Raw genomic sequence first — 16,206 nt, 5'->3', positions numbered from 1 at the left:
CAGTGCTTTTTTTGTGGGAAATATGGACATTTGAAACAAAATTGGGAACAAGGCATCTCTAAAAGCAATGGTTTTTCTAAATATAAAGCAGAAAGAAGGCCTAAACTTCCAGGGGTGTACAAGCAGTGTGACAAGTGTTACAATTGGACCTATGAGTGTATGTCTAAGAGAGATATCCAAGGCAATTTCTTGCTGTCAAGAAACAATGGAGGGAGGGCTAGCTAAAGGCCCTACAGCATAAAGCACAAGCTGTTAGTGTCTCGTCAGACAGGAAATAACAAGCAGGCAGAAAAACCTTAACTAAGTATTGCTGATTTAATGCATGCTACTGTTGGCAAATGCTGCTCTAGATTTGGTCATAGATAAACATCTTATGCTATCCCCCAAAAATCAATGTAATAAAACAATTACCAGAGTTTATAGTCCTTTGCCTTCAGGGGCAGTAGGAATGATCTTGGGAAGCAAGCAGTTTGACTTTCCAAGGATTTATAATGCATCTAGGAATTAGGAATTATAAATGAAGTTTTCAAATGAGAAATTAAAATTATGGCTTATATAAAAAGGGAGATGCAATTTAACATGTGATGGGATTGCTTAACTGTTACTGTTTCTCTGGAAAGGCAAAGTCAATCCAGTAGAAATATCTGGAGGGTCTGGCAAACAGTTGTTAATCATTAGAAGCCAAAATTAAAGTTGTAAGTAAATGATACCGAAATAGAAGGTTTAGTGGATACAGGAGCTGATGGAACCATCATTTCACAAAAATTGAATTCAGAATGGCACTTCAGAAGGTTTATACTCAGTTTCTAGGAATTGGAATGTTGTCTTAGGGGGAAAAAGTGTGTGATGGCTTAAATGTGTGGGACAGAAGGTCAAATAGGAAAGTTAAGGCCTTATGTGACTGACATGGCCATAAATATATGGGGATGAGATTTATTACAGCAGTTGGGAATTCAGATTAATATCCCCTTAATACCAGAGACAATCCATTAAATAAGGGATGAAATGGAAGATGCTTCTGGGGAAGGTATTAGAAAATGTCATCCAGAACGACCAACCCCAAACTGTTTACGTTGTCCAAAAACAGTCACAACAGGGATTCAGTTTTCAAATTTTTAAGGGGGGGGTGGGGAGGTCCTGTTGAAATTATACCAACAGCCCTACCATGGTTGACTAAGAAGCCTGTGTGGGTAGAGCAGTGATCCTTAACTAAATTAAAATTACAGGCATTTTAGCAGCTGGTACAAGAGCTGCTGGAGGCGTGACATATAGAAGAGTCTGCCAGCCTGTGGGATTCCCATGAGTTTGTTATAAAAAAGAAATTTGAGAAACGGAGAATGTTAATAGATTCGAGAGCCTCAAATAGAGTATTTCTACCACTGGTTCCTTTACAACCTTGAATTCCTTTACCTTCTTTAGTTCCTAAGGCTATACTAGAGTGTAAAAGACTCAAGAAGTAGTACCCAAGTTACACAAAAGAAAAGCATTGATGGTAGTTTTTTTGTTTTTGTCTTTTAAGATTTATTTATTTATATGAGTACACTGTCACTGTCTTCAGACACACCAGAAGAGGGCATCTGATCCCATTACAGATGGTTGTGAGCCACCATGTGGTTACTGGGAATTGAACTCAGGACCTCTGGAAAAGCAGTCAGTGCTCATAACCACTGAGCCATCTCTCCAGCTTGTTAGGTTTTTATCTCAGTTGTACATATGCTCCTGGGGGATCAACGAAAGATACATCAGGTACCTGAGAACCCCGGAAAAGACATTCGAAAGAATGGAGAAGCAACTTCAAAACTGAATAATTAGTAGCTAAACAAATGGACAGAAATGTAGTAGGATTTATTTTTATGTGTCTGACCATTTAAAGGACCCTCTTTCTTTGAGTGTTGGCTGCCTCTTAGAATTCTAGGAACAGAAGAGGATATAAAAAGCCAGCAGAGGCTGAGAAAAGAGGAGTAGGATTCAGGAGGTTCTGGGAGACAGTATTAATACGATCAGAAAATAGAGTGAGAAGAGAAGATGGTTAGTGACAGTTGACACTGGAGAAGCTCATCTAAGCCAGAGAAGATAGGAGATAGTTTGGAGAAGAACTCTCCCAAAGTAGAGAAAAGAGGAAAAAATTAAACAAAAGCAACACACACAAACATATACATATACACCCTAGAAATAATTAAAACCACTAAAAACATATCTTAAAAAGAAAAGGATGTTGTTCTGAAATGTATAGTCCTTTCTTGCCATTACCGTATGAATTAATGGTTCGATTTTTTTTTTTAAATACAATTATGTGTCTTTTATTGTTAGACAGTTCATGAGAAGTCAGTACCTGAAGTGTAAGACATTTCTTCAGTGAATATTATTTGGCAAAAAATAAACACAAAACAAGAAAAAAAAGTAAAACCTTACAGTTAAAATCTCTCATTTTTTCATTTGTTATGTGAGATATGCAAAATGTAGTATTTTTTTTAAGAGGCATTTATTTATTTTATTCATATGAATACACTGTAGCTGTCTTCAGACACACCAGAAGAGGGCATCAGATCCCATTACAGATGGTTGTGAGCCACCATGTGGCTGCTGGGAATTGAACTCAGGACCTCTGGAAGAGCAGTCAGTGCTCTTAACCACTGAGCCATCTCTCCAGCCCCCAATATTTAGTGTTTTTAATGTTTTGTACATTTTATTTTAATTTGTGTTAGGGAGTTAGAGTAGAGTAATTACCAGAGATTTCTGTACGTTTTTGCTGGCTTCTTAATTTCCACATGGCATTTGTCTACTTCCCTGTGTGTAAACTCACCTATTTTAAGCATTACAGATGTACATTGCTACATCTTTCAGAACTTTGATTTTGTTTTAAGAAAGCAAAAATTTTAACATTCCCATATATATACAATTGGATATTTTGATGTCCTGAGATCTGTCTATCACTATAATGTCAACATTTATTTAAATATCTGCTATAATTACATAAAGATTTTTATGTGTTCTCTTGATAGGCATGCATTCCTCAACAGCAGCTGAGCTGTTTGTTACAGGACCCTTGCCAACCAGCGGAACACTTCCACCACCGACTTTGTCTGCTTATCAGCATCCAGCTTCCTTTAGCAACAGAAACTTTGTGACCACCTCACCTTTGGTGCTTCAAGATTCATCTTTTAACACTACATCAAATGGAATTTTAAACCCTCATGACCCTTTGCTACAAATTAAGACTTCCCAGGGAACTGTCCCGACTGCTTTGGCATTTGAGCGTCTGGGCAGTTCTGCATTAAGTAACAGCATACCACCTCAGTCTTCAACATATCGCTCGGCCCAAGAGTCAGCACCCCATCTTTTACAACCTCAGTTTAGTTTGTTGCCTTCAACACTTGGGGGAGCCCAACAAACCCCTCAAGCCTATAGTTCAGCTCTTTTTACTAATTCTGCTGCTTCCATTGAAAGAGCCCTTCTTCGAGAATGTAGTGTTATTAAACACCACCAGCGGCCTTCAGTTACCCAGTCTATTCAGGCACAACTGACTGGTTCACAGCATCCCTTACATAGTTACCTATCGAGTGCAAGTATTGGCAGTTTTCAGGAAACATCTAGGCAGTCGTCTTTATCCTGTAGTTCAGTCCGAGATTCTACTCAGGTGAGCAATGGAGTATTGCAGCAGAAGACCCCTCAGGTCTCAGCAGAACTTGCCCAGTCTTATTCATCTGTAATTCCATCATCAGGGTATCTTCCTTCTGCAACAAAAGTAGACAGCTGTTCTACAAAACAGCCACTAACATCAACTACAATTCCCAAGCCTCAAAGTGTAATTCCTCCTGTGCAAACACTAAACTATTCTAAACCTTTACATAACCAGAGTTCTGTAATATCAGGTCAAGCACAAATTTATTCAACAGCACAGCTACCAAGCCTTTTATCAGTTAGTCAGTCCCAAAATTATGGTTCAGTACAGCCACATGGTGTGCCGTCCATCGTTCATTCACAGGTTTACAGGTCCAGCAGGGCTGAGAAGTTGCCACCCTTATACAAAACATTGACTTTTCCTGGGTCATCTCAGCCAGTGACCTCTGAAAATCAGACACTCAGTTATTCATCCAATCAGCAGGAAGTATTATCTTTAGTTACAAATGAGAATTACCCTGCTCAAACAAGAGACCTGTCTTCAGTCAGTGAGTCTCAAAATTATTCTTCTGGTCACTCTCAGGGTTTATCACCAGTTAGCCAAACACAGGTCAGTTATTCATCTCAGTCACAAGTTTTATCTGTTGTTAGTCCTTCAGAAAGCTACGCATCAGGACAGTCTCTGACATTACCAGCCCCTTCTCTTTCTTATTCTTCTGCCTCTCGGGGTCAGAGCTTGCCAGTTTCTACCCCAACACCAAATTATCCTTCTATGCATTCATCCCCAAATGCTCAGACACAAGGATCTTCTCCTCCTCAGCCCCAAAAGTTTTTGCCTGTTGTGCAGTCATCTTTTGCATCCTCTTCTCGTGGTCAGACTTTACAAAGTAGCATAGCTTCCCCTGATTCAAAGTCTTATGCTGAGAGAAAACTTGACTCAAATGTGTATACATCTTCAAAGCAAGATGATTTTCCAATGCAGAAATTACAAGCATTGCAGTCACAAGCATCTCTTGAGTCATCAAGCCAAAGGCTACCCGATGGGGAAGTGAATGCCCAAGAGTCAGTTTATAAGACATCAAAGGCAGATGATAGGTATTCTCAGAGTGTAACCAGAAATAACTCCCACCTTGAAGATCAAGTTGTTGGAGTTGGTCTCCAGGGTTCAAAACAAGAAGAAAACATGGTTGGTTCAATGACACCACTTAACCAGCAAAGCAGCCAACCCAATACTTCAGTAGCCCCTGATCTTAAGAAGTCAACTAATTTAATGCAGACTCCACAGATAAGGTTGAATACTAAAGACCTCACCCAGCAGCATTCTCTCATGCACAAGATGCATGGAGCGAAGGCTCAGCAACAGCATGATCAAATGATCAGTGCCACACCTCAGATACAGGTTCCAAACCATGCTTTAGGGCACAGTCATCAGGCTCTTCCTAACGCACCAGTCCTTGCAGACTCTGCCTGTCACTTACAGATTCTTCAGCAGGCTGGGATGCTACAGGCGAGCCTGGGACAAGCAAAGGCATCCTTGCAAGTGCAGCGTGTTCAGAGTCCGCAACAGATAGTCCATCCTTTCCTTCAGATGGATGGCCATATTATCCAGAGCAACGGTGAACATCCTCAGCAGCAGCTGCATGCCCAGAATCCTGACGTCATGAAACTAGACCTCCCTGAACCTTCAAAACCATTGCAGCAGCTGACAACCAATCCACAGGATTCAAAGAGTCAGTTTGTTTCTCTTGGATCAATATGCTTCCCAGAGGCAATGCTTCTCAGTGATGAAAGAAATATTTTATCAAATGTAGATGACATCTTAGCAGCTACAGCAGCAGCTTGTGGGGTTACACCTTCTGAATTTTCCAAATCAGCTGCAAATGAAACCATGCAAGATATTGAAAGTAGTGATTCTAAGCCTCATTATCAGCAGTCATTAGATGTCAGGCATGTGAATTCAGATTTTAACTCCATAACAGCTACAGTAGGAAAGCCACAGAGTATTAATGATATTTCCTTAAATGGAAATCAGGTTAGTGTAAACCTTTCATCAGTACCCACCCTTCAGTCAGAAACAGTCCTTGATCAGCCGCATATGGAAACATCTAGTCAAAATATACCAACTAAAGTACCTTCTGCCATGGTTGGACTGGGTCAGGAAATCCAGGAGCAAAGTTCTGACCCATTCAAGAAACAGTTGACTATAAACCATGAGTCTAAAGAAGACAGGGAAATGGCTGTTGACAGTGCAGTGACTAATAACAGAAATCAAGAGTTTGTCTCTAATAGTCGGAGCATAAGTGGAGAGAGTGTGGTATCAGAGAGTGACTTTACCCTAGTAGGTGATGACAGTGGTATGTTGGTCAACCATAGAAGGAGTACACTTGCACTGCTGGCCATGTCCCAGCCAGGGGATGCAGCCAGTGGCAAGACTGAAGATGAAAAGCAAGATGTAACATATTTTAACCTTCCAAAGGAAAAAGCTAAAGGAAAAGAACAGGGTAAAGAGGAAGAAGATAATCAGAAACAACTGAAAAAGTCTGCTCAGTGCAAGCGACAGAACCCCCGAGGGACAGATGTGTATTTACCATACACTTCCCCTTCCTCAGAAAGCTGTGATGAAGGTTTCCAGCATCAAGAAAAGATGAGGCAGAAAATCAAGGAAGTGGAGGAAAAGCAGCCAGAGGTCAAAACAGGATTTATTGCTTCCTTTTTAGACTTCCTGAAGTGTGGGCCCAAGCAGCAGTTTTCTACCCTTGCCGTTCGAATACCTAATAGGACCAGACGATCAGGAACCCAAGTCACCCGTACCTTCTGTCCCCCACCATTTGCAAAGACATCACCTGCAGCACATGCACTGTTACCATCTGAGACTGGAGGGGTCAATCTATCAGAAAAAGTTGACAATGAACTTAAAAATTTAGAACAGTTATCTTCGTTTTCTTCTGATGAGGAAGATTCTGGCACGTGTGGCCATGATAGCTCTAAGAGCACCTCTGCTCCCTTAACTGCGTTGGATCCTACTTCCGATAAAACAAAGAAAACAGGTAACGTTTTAAACAGATTTACAGATCACATCTTACTGTTAGGTTTCTAGCTATGGCATTACATTTTAAAACCTGTATAGTTCTGCAAATACATCTTCTGGACAAGAAGATATCTTGGGGATCTGCTTTTTGACATTTCCTTGCATGTAGGATTTTGGTTACATCACAAAGAATCATCTTAGACAGTCTGCTATCTGCATTCCCCAAGCATAGACATCTTAAGGCAGTTTTGGAATAGGAAGATTTGTATTATATAAGTCCTCTTAGTATCCCAGTTTTACCCAAAGATTAGGTAAACAAGATTAATATTTGAAGTGATATACAAAATGCATGTGCATCTGGCTAAGAGAGACCTTCAAAATTCTGTGCTGGCTCCTTACTATATTCCCAAATCTTGAGATAGACACTTCACTTTTTTCTTCAATTAACAGTTGACAGGTGGGGGCTGGAGAGATGGCTCAGTGGTTAAGAGCACTGACTGCTCTTCCAGAGGTCCTGAGTTCAAGTCCCAGCAACCACATGGTGGCTCACAACCATTTATAATAGATCCGATGCCCTCTTCTGGTGTGTCTGGAGACAATGACAGTGTACTCACAAAAAGTAAAATAAATAAATGATTCTTTAAAAAACAGTTGACAGGTAAATACCCTTTATTTATTTTTGAGATAGGGTCTTACTATGTTGTGGCAAAGACCTTCCCCTAATGAATAAAGATTTCAGGGGACCAATCACTGATCGAGGAGTAGGCGGGACTTCTAGGTTGGAGTAGGGGGGAAGAAAGGAGGAGAAAGGGACTTGGGTTTTTTTGGAGGAAAAGATTTTGGGGTACAAGATGTAACAAACTAGACCCCTCTCCCCACCTTTAGATGGATCCATCAGGATCTGCCACCAGAGGATTTAATTTAGTATGACCTACTGATTAGGATATTCGTTGTTGCCCCAGCAATTGTGTTACCTGTTGATTCTAAACTAAGATTGTGTGGTGTTTTCCTTCAGGAGGCAACTCAGCTGAGTTCCAGAGAAAGATACAGTGGCAGGCCACCCCAGCCAGCCATAGAATTTGGATGTATTTCCCTCTATAGATTAAAAATAGGTTCATAAATTTAGTTAGAAATTTTAGAGGTCCCACTACACTATGTAGACCAGTCTGACTTTGAATTAAGTGTAAGATTAAAGGTATGAGCCACCAGTGCAGCCACAGTTTACAATTTTAAGGAACATGTTAAGGAAAAAAATATTGTAACAATTTATATAGCCATGATTTTATTTATTTATTTATTTTTTTTTTTTTTTTTTTGCCAGAAATAAGAGTCAGGAGATGTGTATACAAGATTGGGCTGGAGAGGGGTTGGGGATTTAGCTCAGTGGTAGAGCGCTTGCCTAGCAAGCGCAAGGCCCTGGGTTCGGTCCCCAGCTCCGGGGGGGTTGGGGGGGGATTGGGCTAGAGAGATGGTTCCTCAGTTGAGAGCACATAACTGCTTTCCCAGCAGACCTGAGTTCGATTTCCCTAGTACCCCATGCTGGGAGTATCACAGCCACCCGTAATTTCAGCTCCATGGAACAACTGTTGTCTCTGGCTTTGGGCTCCTGCACTCTTTCAGTTACACACATGCACATAATTTTTTCGGATGGGAGAAGCACCCAGGTGATAGATCTAACTGATAGAAAGTAAACCAATGAAATCCATAGGACTAGTGACTAATAAGTGACAGACCTGCATCTGAATTAGTTTATCTGATTTTAGAGCCTGTATTTCTGCTAAGCTCTTGTATAAACAGGAGTTTTAAGACTTTAAGAGTTTTATGACATACTTCTCTGTGTCTGGACTTGAGGCTGCCTTCATTAAGATGATGTGAAATAACTGGTATAGTAGATAGTTAACATAAATGTCTGATACTAAATATATCTGAAGAATTCTCCAGAGTTGTGTGAGACCCTATCTCAAAAGCCAAAACAAGCCTTGTGTGCATGCCTTTAATCTCAGCACTTAAGAGGCAGAGGCAGGAGGATATCTGTATATTCAAAGTTAGCCTGGTCTACATAGTTAGTTCCAGGCTAGCCAGGGCTGCTTGACCCTGTCACAAAGCCAAATAAACAATAAAAGTACAACTTGTAGCTGGTCCTTGTGGGTTTTTCTTTTTCTCACCCTTTATCCTTCACACCATAATATTCCATAGGAGAGAAACAAGGATAGAGGGGAAAGAGGAATTAGGAAATCCCTAAATGTAACTAATTTCCTTTTGTTTCTTCTTTGACCATGGCTACTAACTCCAGCCAACCTCCTTAAATGATCAACAACCACCCACCATGCCTATTGGAACTCTAGCATTTATATATACTATGAAAAGTTCCCAGAATTTCAAACGTCACACAATCATAGAAACTATCTGCAGGTGGCAAAACCATGTATCTGCCAGAGCATGAGACAAATCATAGTCAGCTGCTGTGGACAGTCCAAAGCAGCCCCGTATCCCACACCTGGGATTAAAACAAAGGCACATTCTTTAGAGTATTTCTGTTTTTAAAATATCAAAATTCCAAAACTGTCCCTATAATAACTCACTTTATGCCACAGGAAAATCAACATGGAGTCAGACAGTCTTTAGATTTAAGTATTATTGTGGATGTGGACAATCCTATTAAAGTTTTAAGTCCCTCCCAATTCAGAATGTTTTACATTTTGCTATTTCTGTTTCTTTGTAGGTTTATAGAACAAGCCCTTTTTTTTTTTTAAGATTTATTTATTATACATAAGCACACCGTAGCAGTCTTCAGACACACCAGAAGAGGGCATCAGCTATTACAGATGGTTGTAAGCCACCATGTGGTTGCTGGGAATTGAACTCAGGACCTCTGGAAGAGCAGTCAATGCTCTTAACCACTGAGCCATCTCTTCAGCCCAAACAAACCTTTTGTAATCTCTGGTATAAACATAAGTCTCTATCTTGTTACCTCATTGGTAAAACCCCATTGTACATACCACATTTCCTTCATCTGCTTACCTCCCTCTCCCTCTCCTCAACAGGGTTTCTTCTTGTATTTTTGGTTATTGCTAGAAGACCAGACTGGCTTCAAACTCACAGAGGTCCACATGCCTCTGTATCCCAAGTGCTGAGATTAAAGTCCTATGCCACTGCCCCACCATCTCTTGGTGGACATATACTCTGATTTTATCTCTTGGCTATTGTGAGTAGAGCTAAAATTGTCAGGAGTGCTGATTCCTGTTATATTCTGACTGGAATATTTTCACATAGATATCTAGGAGTGGTATAGTAGTTTTAGTTTCATGGTTTTAGTTTTAGTTTCATGGAGGTTTTTATTTATTTATTTATTTTTAGGAACTTCAATCTTGATTTCTTTAGTGGTTTTATTAACACTAATTTATAGTCCCAGTTGCAAAGAGCAGTGTAGTGTTCCTAACTCCCATTCTAAATCCTCTCATGTGATCTTGTTCATGTTGCTTTCTCTTTCTTCACCCCTTTCTATGTGTGAGCTCGTGTGTGTGTGTGTGTGTGTGTGTGTGTGTGTGTGTGTGTGTGTGTGCTGCACTAGTGCTGTTATCTGTCTTTGTGTCTCTTTCATCCCCCACTCCCCTTTGTCTCCTGGTTTATTAAGACAGGATCTGGGTATACTTGAGACTACCAAGTGCAAGGATTACAGTTGTATGTAACCACACTTGGCGTGTTTATTTTCTTGATGGTAATAGCTATTCTGACTGGTGAAATAGAGTCTCAGTGTTGTTTTAATTTGCATTTTCTTAATGGCTAAAGAGTTCAGGCATTTTTTTCATATATGGATGGACCATTTATACTTTTCAGAGCTATCCAGCTCATTGTTTCATTTATTGCTTAAATTTTTAATTTTATTTATTACTGTTTAAATAATTATCAGAGAGGGCTAGAGTTCCATAATTAAGATAACTGGCTCCTATTCCAGAAGACCTGGATTGAATTTCTAGCACCGACATGGTGACTGACAACCCCCTGTATTCCACTCAGGGGCTATGATGCCCATAGGCATGTGCATGGTACATGAATATATGCAGAGAAACACCTGTACACAGAAAATCCAATAAATAAATTTAAATATCTTAGAGCTATTTTTATATTTTTACATATTAATCCCTCCACGGATTATAGGGATTACTCGTAAAAACCCATTCCTTTTTTTAAAATTTACTTTTTTTTTTTTTTGGTTCTTTTTTTCGGAGCTGGGGACCGAACCCGGGGCCTTGCGCTTCCTAGGCAAGCGCTCTACCACTAAGCTAAATCCCCAACCCCAAAATTTACTTTTATATACATGAATGTTTTGTCTAAATGTATATATGTGTACCCATACCATGTATGTGCCTGATGCTCATAGAAGCCAGAAGGTAGCATTGGGTTTTCAGAAACTGGAGTTACAAACACTTGTCAACCACCATGTGGATGCTGGAAATAGATCCTCTGGAAAAGCAGCCAGTGCTCTTAACTGCTGACAGTTAAGAAGCTGAGAAAAACGCCCTTTCTCTCATTCTTTAGGTTGACTCTTTACTCTTGAGTTGTTTCCACGCTGTGTAGCGGTCTTAGCTCTGCTGAGGCCTGCTTGTCATTTCTTCTCATCTGAGCCCTAACCTGTTTCTGGGTGGTGAAGTGTGCTGTCTTCTTCTGGCTTCTTTATTTGTTGATTACACTTATTTTGTATGTGCTTGTTAGAAGGGAGTGCTTACACGCATGCCACCTTGCTTCAGAAGACAGCTTGTGAGAGCTGGTTCTCCCTAAAGGATTGATCTCAGGTTCCCAGACTTGGCAAGTGACTTTACCTGCTAAGCCATTTCACCTGCTTTTGATGTTTCTTTATGCTTTATTTCTTGTAATAATTTCAAAGTTTCATGTTTCAATTAAGCTCTTTCTTCTGCCATGAATTCATTTCAATAGCTTAAAAACTAGTTATCTAGTTATTCTTCCAAATGTGGACATTTGGGCTTGGAGATTTAGCTCAGTGGTAGAGGCCCTGGGTTCGGTCCTCAGCTCTGAAAAAAAAAAAAAAAATGTGGACATTCAGTTTTCCCTGCAGCATTTCTTGAAGAGGCTGTCCTTTCTCCAGTGAATGTTTTTAGCACATTTGTTGAAAATCAGGTCACTCCAGCTGCGGGCCCATCCCTGAGTCTGGTCTTGTACCAGTGCCATGTTTTTGTGAGTGTGATCTGGATCAGGATTGTGTTACGCTAGCGTTGCTATTGTGCTCAGGCATTGTTTTGCTATTGGGGATCTTTGTGTTCTGCATGGATTTTGGAGATTTTCCATTTTTATTTCTTTGAAAAATATTATTAAATGTTTGGGGGGGTTGTTTGGTTTTTACGTGTGGACTCTTGTATTCTAAACTGATATTTTTAAAAATTTGCCATGTATCTAAAGATAACCTGAACTTCTGATCTCCCTGCCTCTGTTTCCTGAGTGCAGGAATTATAGGCACCCCCACTTCCCCAGCAACATTGAGAATGAACCCAAGGGTTTTTTTCTTTTTTCTTTTTTTAAAGATGTATTTATTTTATGCATATGGGTACAACATAGCTATCTTCAGACACACCAGAAGAGGGCATCAGATCTCATTACAGATGGTTGGGAGTCACTATGTGGTGGCTGGGATATGAACTCAGAACCTCTGGAAGAGCAGTCAGTGCTCTTAACCACTGAACCATCCCTCCAGCCTGAAACCCAGGATTTTTGTATTGTACAAGCTGAGCAGGCACTCTGCCAGCCTGGCTACTTCCTCAATTTCAACATCTTATTTCTTTCCCTTGTTTTCCTTTGGTTCTTAACTTTAGTACTTAATTATTAGTGTATTTTCTGTCTACTGAATGATACTTAAATTTTTACATTTCTTTGTACCATACTCTGACTAAATCCCATAAATTGTGTTTATAACAATCTGTTTTTAAATGTTTTGTTACTTCAGGTTAGATTTTTATTTTATTTTTTTAAATTCTGTGTGTATGAGTGTTTTGCTTATGTGTGTGTTTGTTTATGCCCAGTATCTACAGAACCATCTTTCCAGCTTCATTGACTTCTTTTTTAACCAAAGAGCTATGAGTAATGGTCGAACATTGTTTTTCTATTAAATCGTACCTTGTTATTTTATCTAGTTTAAGTTCAAATGTATACATTAAAATGTTATGAAAAAAAATTGAGACAAGATCTCACTATGTAGCCCTGGCTGTCTGAAACTCATAAGTAGAATAGATTGACCTTGAACTCACAGAGATCCACCTGTCTCTCTCTCCAAAGTGCTGGGGTCAAATATATACCACCACACTCTCAAGAATTTTATGAATTTTCTAAGTGGCTTGGTAAATATTCCATGACTATAAAGTACAAGTGAATCCTACTTTCTATTATTACTTAGATCTTTTACATTTTTTCTAAAGCCAGCAAGTATAGTGGTACACGCTTTTAATCCCAGAATTTAGGAGGCAGATGTAGACAGATCTCTGTGAGTTTGAGGCCAGCCTATTTTATATAGTGAGTTCCAGGATAGCCATATAGTGAGACATCTCACCCCCCCCATCCAAATCTTGGGAACATAATAAATAATTTCAAAAGAAAGAAAGCATGTGTTCCTGGAGTAGTAAAACATTCGCCCTAGAACTTCTCAGGAAGGCAGATAAGGTGGTTCAGTGGGTGAGGCAATTACCAGTAAGTCTGACTATTTGAGTTCTATCCTAGACCCTATAAAGGTAGAAGGAGAGAATGGACTCCACTAAATAAGCCCTGTAGCATGCATGCACAGAGAGAGACAGACAGATCTCCCACATATAATAAATAAAAGTTTTTTAAAAAGTGCTTATTTCAGGAATTGCAAAAGTGGATAGGTGAAACAGGTATATCAGAATGCTTAGTTTATTTTTACTTATTTATTTATTTATTTATTTATTTATTTATTTATTTATTTATTGGCAGGGATTTTCTGGGTAGCTCTGGCTATTCTGAAACCTGTAGACTAGGTTGACCTCAAACTCACAGCGATCTGCCTGCCTCTACCTCCCCAAGTGCTAGGATGGCTTGCACCAGCACTGTCCAGCGTGTTTGATTTTTTTGAGGTTGGGTTATATACTTATGAAATTGCATATTGTCTTTTTCTTTGTCATTTATTTCATACTGACTTTTGCAATATTGAAGATAGAACCCAAGGCTTAGCACATACTAGGCAAGTACTTCCTCTACCACTAACCTGTATTCCCAGTTAGAGTTTACTTGATATATTTTGAACTTGTGTGATTGAGTGCATGGTTTTTTCTTTTGAGATTATACTTACAACTTTTCTAATATTTTAGCAATTTATTATTTTTATTTTGACATAAGGTCTAACTATGGATCCCAGACTAGCCTCAAACTCACAGGGATCTAAAAGGGTCTGAATCTGCACAGGACATAACCAAAACCAAGTTATCAGCACAAAGGAGATTTGCTCCAGGGGGACAAAGGGCAGGGAATAAGAGGCAAAGTCAGGAAATAGAGGACGAGGTAGAAAAGAAAGGGGGCATGAGGGGACGAGGGGAGGGATATTTACCCCAGAGGGACAAAGGGACTGCTTCTGGACAGAAAGGAAACAGACATGAGCATACGGTAGTTTATAAAGGAACAAGGGGAAACCCTATATTAGGATGAGATGTTTAATTTTAATTGGACGTGTTAAATAGGTGGGCCACGGGGGCTTCTGACTGCACAGACTTCAGTACTTTAATAGCTGAACCTGCTGGCCAGCCTCAAGAGGAGAAAGGTGCTAACTAAGGGAATAAACCTAGGTAGGTAGCTTTAGGACTGTGTGATATAACTAACTGTTCTTAGCAAGGGGGAAAGGGAAAGGTGAGGGCAAAACCCGTCTGGTCTCTGTTGTGCTTGGGTCTGCCAGAGCCCTCAGGAACCCTTCCAGGTAGTGAGACTGAGGTGTTCTGTTATTGTTAGCATTTTAAAATACCATTTCCCATTTCCTTTTCTTTTGGAACTTTTTTCTTATAGCATAAATCACATGTGGAAATATTTAAATATATAAAGAATGCAGACATTATGTAAGCTATCTGTGATTACTGAACACTAGTAATTCCATAAGCAAAGTTTAACAAGGAAGGATACAAATAAAGTACTTACTTTCCTAATAATTCTCTACTTAAACAGAAAATAAAACTGAATGGGCATTGACTTGGAACAGAAAGGGGAGCATTGAAAGCAATGGAATGTGGCTAGAAAGTGGATAAGGAAGAAACTGTTCATAATAAATGCTATTTTCTAGAAAGCAAATACGTAAGTTAAAGGTACCACATAACCTGCTGAGATACCCACTAAGTGAATTGCTTTGCTTTTACACCTGCGTATTTTATGCTTATACCAGAAGAGGGCATCAGATCCCATTACAGATGGTTGTGAACACCATGTGGTTGCTGGGAATTGAACTCAGGACCTCTGGAAGAGCAGTCAGTGCTCATAACCACTGAGCCATCTCTCACTGCACTTAGTTTTTAAAGTTTCATCTTTAATGTTACTAGGACCACAGTATATAGTATTGCTACACTTTTCCCCTTTACTATTTGATAAGTACATGTTCTTTTGGAGTCAGGCAGGAGTGGTGACAGGTGCTTTAGTTAAGTATCTGTACTTAAGGCAGTGGCAGCTAGATCTCTATGAGTTCAGGGTAGGTTGGTCTACTTAGGTTTGCATAAACCCCATGTGGGGGGGGGGTGTTTGTTTGGTTTTTTTGGGTTTTTTTTTGTTTTTTGTTTTTTTTTTTTTTTTTTTTTTTTTTTTTGGATGTATTTATATACATCCTTGTTTCGAGACAGGGCCTTGTGTATCCTTGTGTATTGCTGGTCTGCAGAAGATGACCTTGAACTACTGATTATCCTGCCTCCATCTCCTGAGTGTATGTTTCTTATTTGTATTGTGTGGTAAAGTTTTGTGTGCTTGTTGGTATTTATTTGTTTACTTATTTTGACACAGTTTCTCTACACAACACTGGCTGTCCTAGAACTCATCTCTGATTCAGAGATCTGCCTGTCTTTGCCTCTGCCTGGCAAACATCCCTGCATTTGTGACCAAATGACTTTCAACAGAACTGATAAAGCACTGACTGGCAAAAGATGTATGTTTTCAACACATAGTATCAGAACAACTATCAGCCACCTATGAAAGAGTAGAGTTGAACCTTTACCTTGTCCCTTATGACCTAAGTTAGGTTATAATTTTAGCATACCACCAAGAGCCTGTTCGATTTGAGAAAAACTGAATTTCATTAAATTTGTAACATTTGTGCTGTAACTGCTGTTCCCAGCCAAGTAGATGAGAATGAAGTGTGTAATATTGGGTTTTTACCAGAGACGTTTATCTAAAGTACATGTAGGCCACTTAACCATTCTATTATAAAAAGACAAATCAGGACTGGAGAGATGGCTCAGTGGTTAAGAGCATTAACTGTTCTTCCAGAGGTCCTGAGTTCAATTCCCAGCAACCACATAGTGGCTCACAACCATCTGTAATGGGATCAGATGCCTTCTTGTGGTTTCTGA

The 16,206-nt window shown here is 39.6% G+C and overlaps 1 protein-coding gene across 2 annotated transcripts in view; it reads left to right on the top strand.

Moving 5' to 3' along the window:
• The window catches only part of Qser1 (glutamine and serine rich 1), a 66,449-nt gene that overhangs the window by 26,341 nt on the left and 23,902 nt on the right, over positions 1-16,206 (top strand). For both annotated transcript variants that reach the window (XM_039104929.2, NM_001139493.1), the window contains exon 3: positions 3,003-6,668. In XM_039104929.2, coding sequence (XP_038960857.1) covers positions 3,003-6,668 — 3,666 coding nt within the window. The remainder of the gene's footprint in view (positions 1-3,002; positions 6,669-16,206) is intronic.

This window comes from Rattus norvegicus, chromosome 3, assembly GCF_036323735.1.
Source record: "Rattus norvegicus strain BN/NHsdMcwi chromosome 3, GRCr8, whole genome shotgun sequence".
NCBI classification, from domain to species: Eukaryota; Metazoa; Chordata; class Mammalia; order Rodentia; family Muridae; genus Rattus; species Rattus norvegicus.
This window is presented reverse-complemented; position numbering and strand designations above follow the sequence as displayed.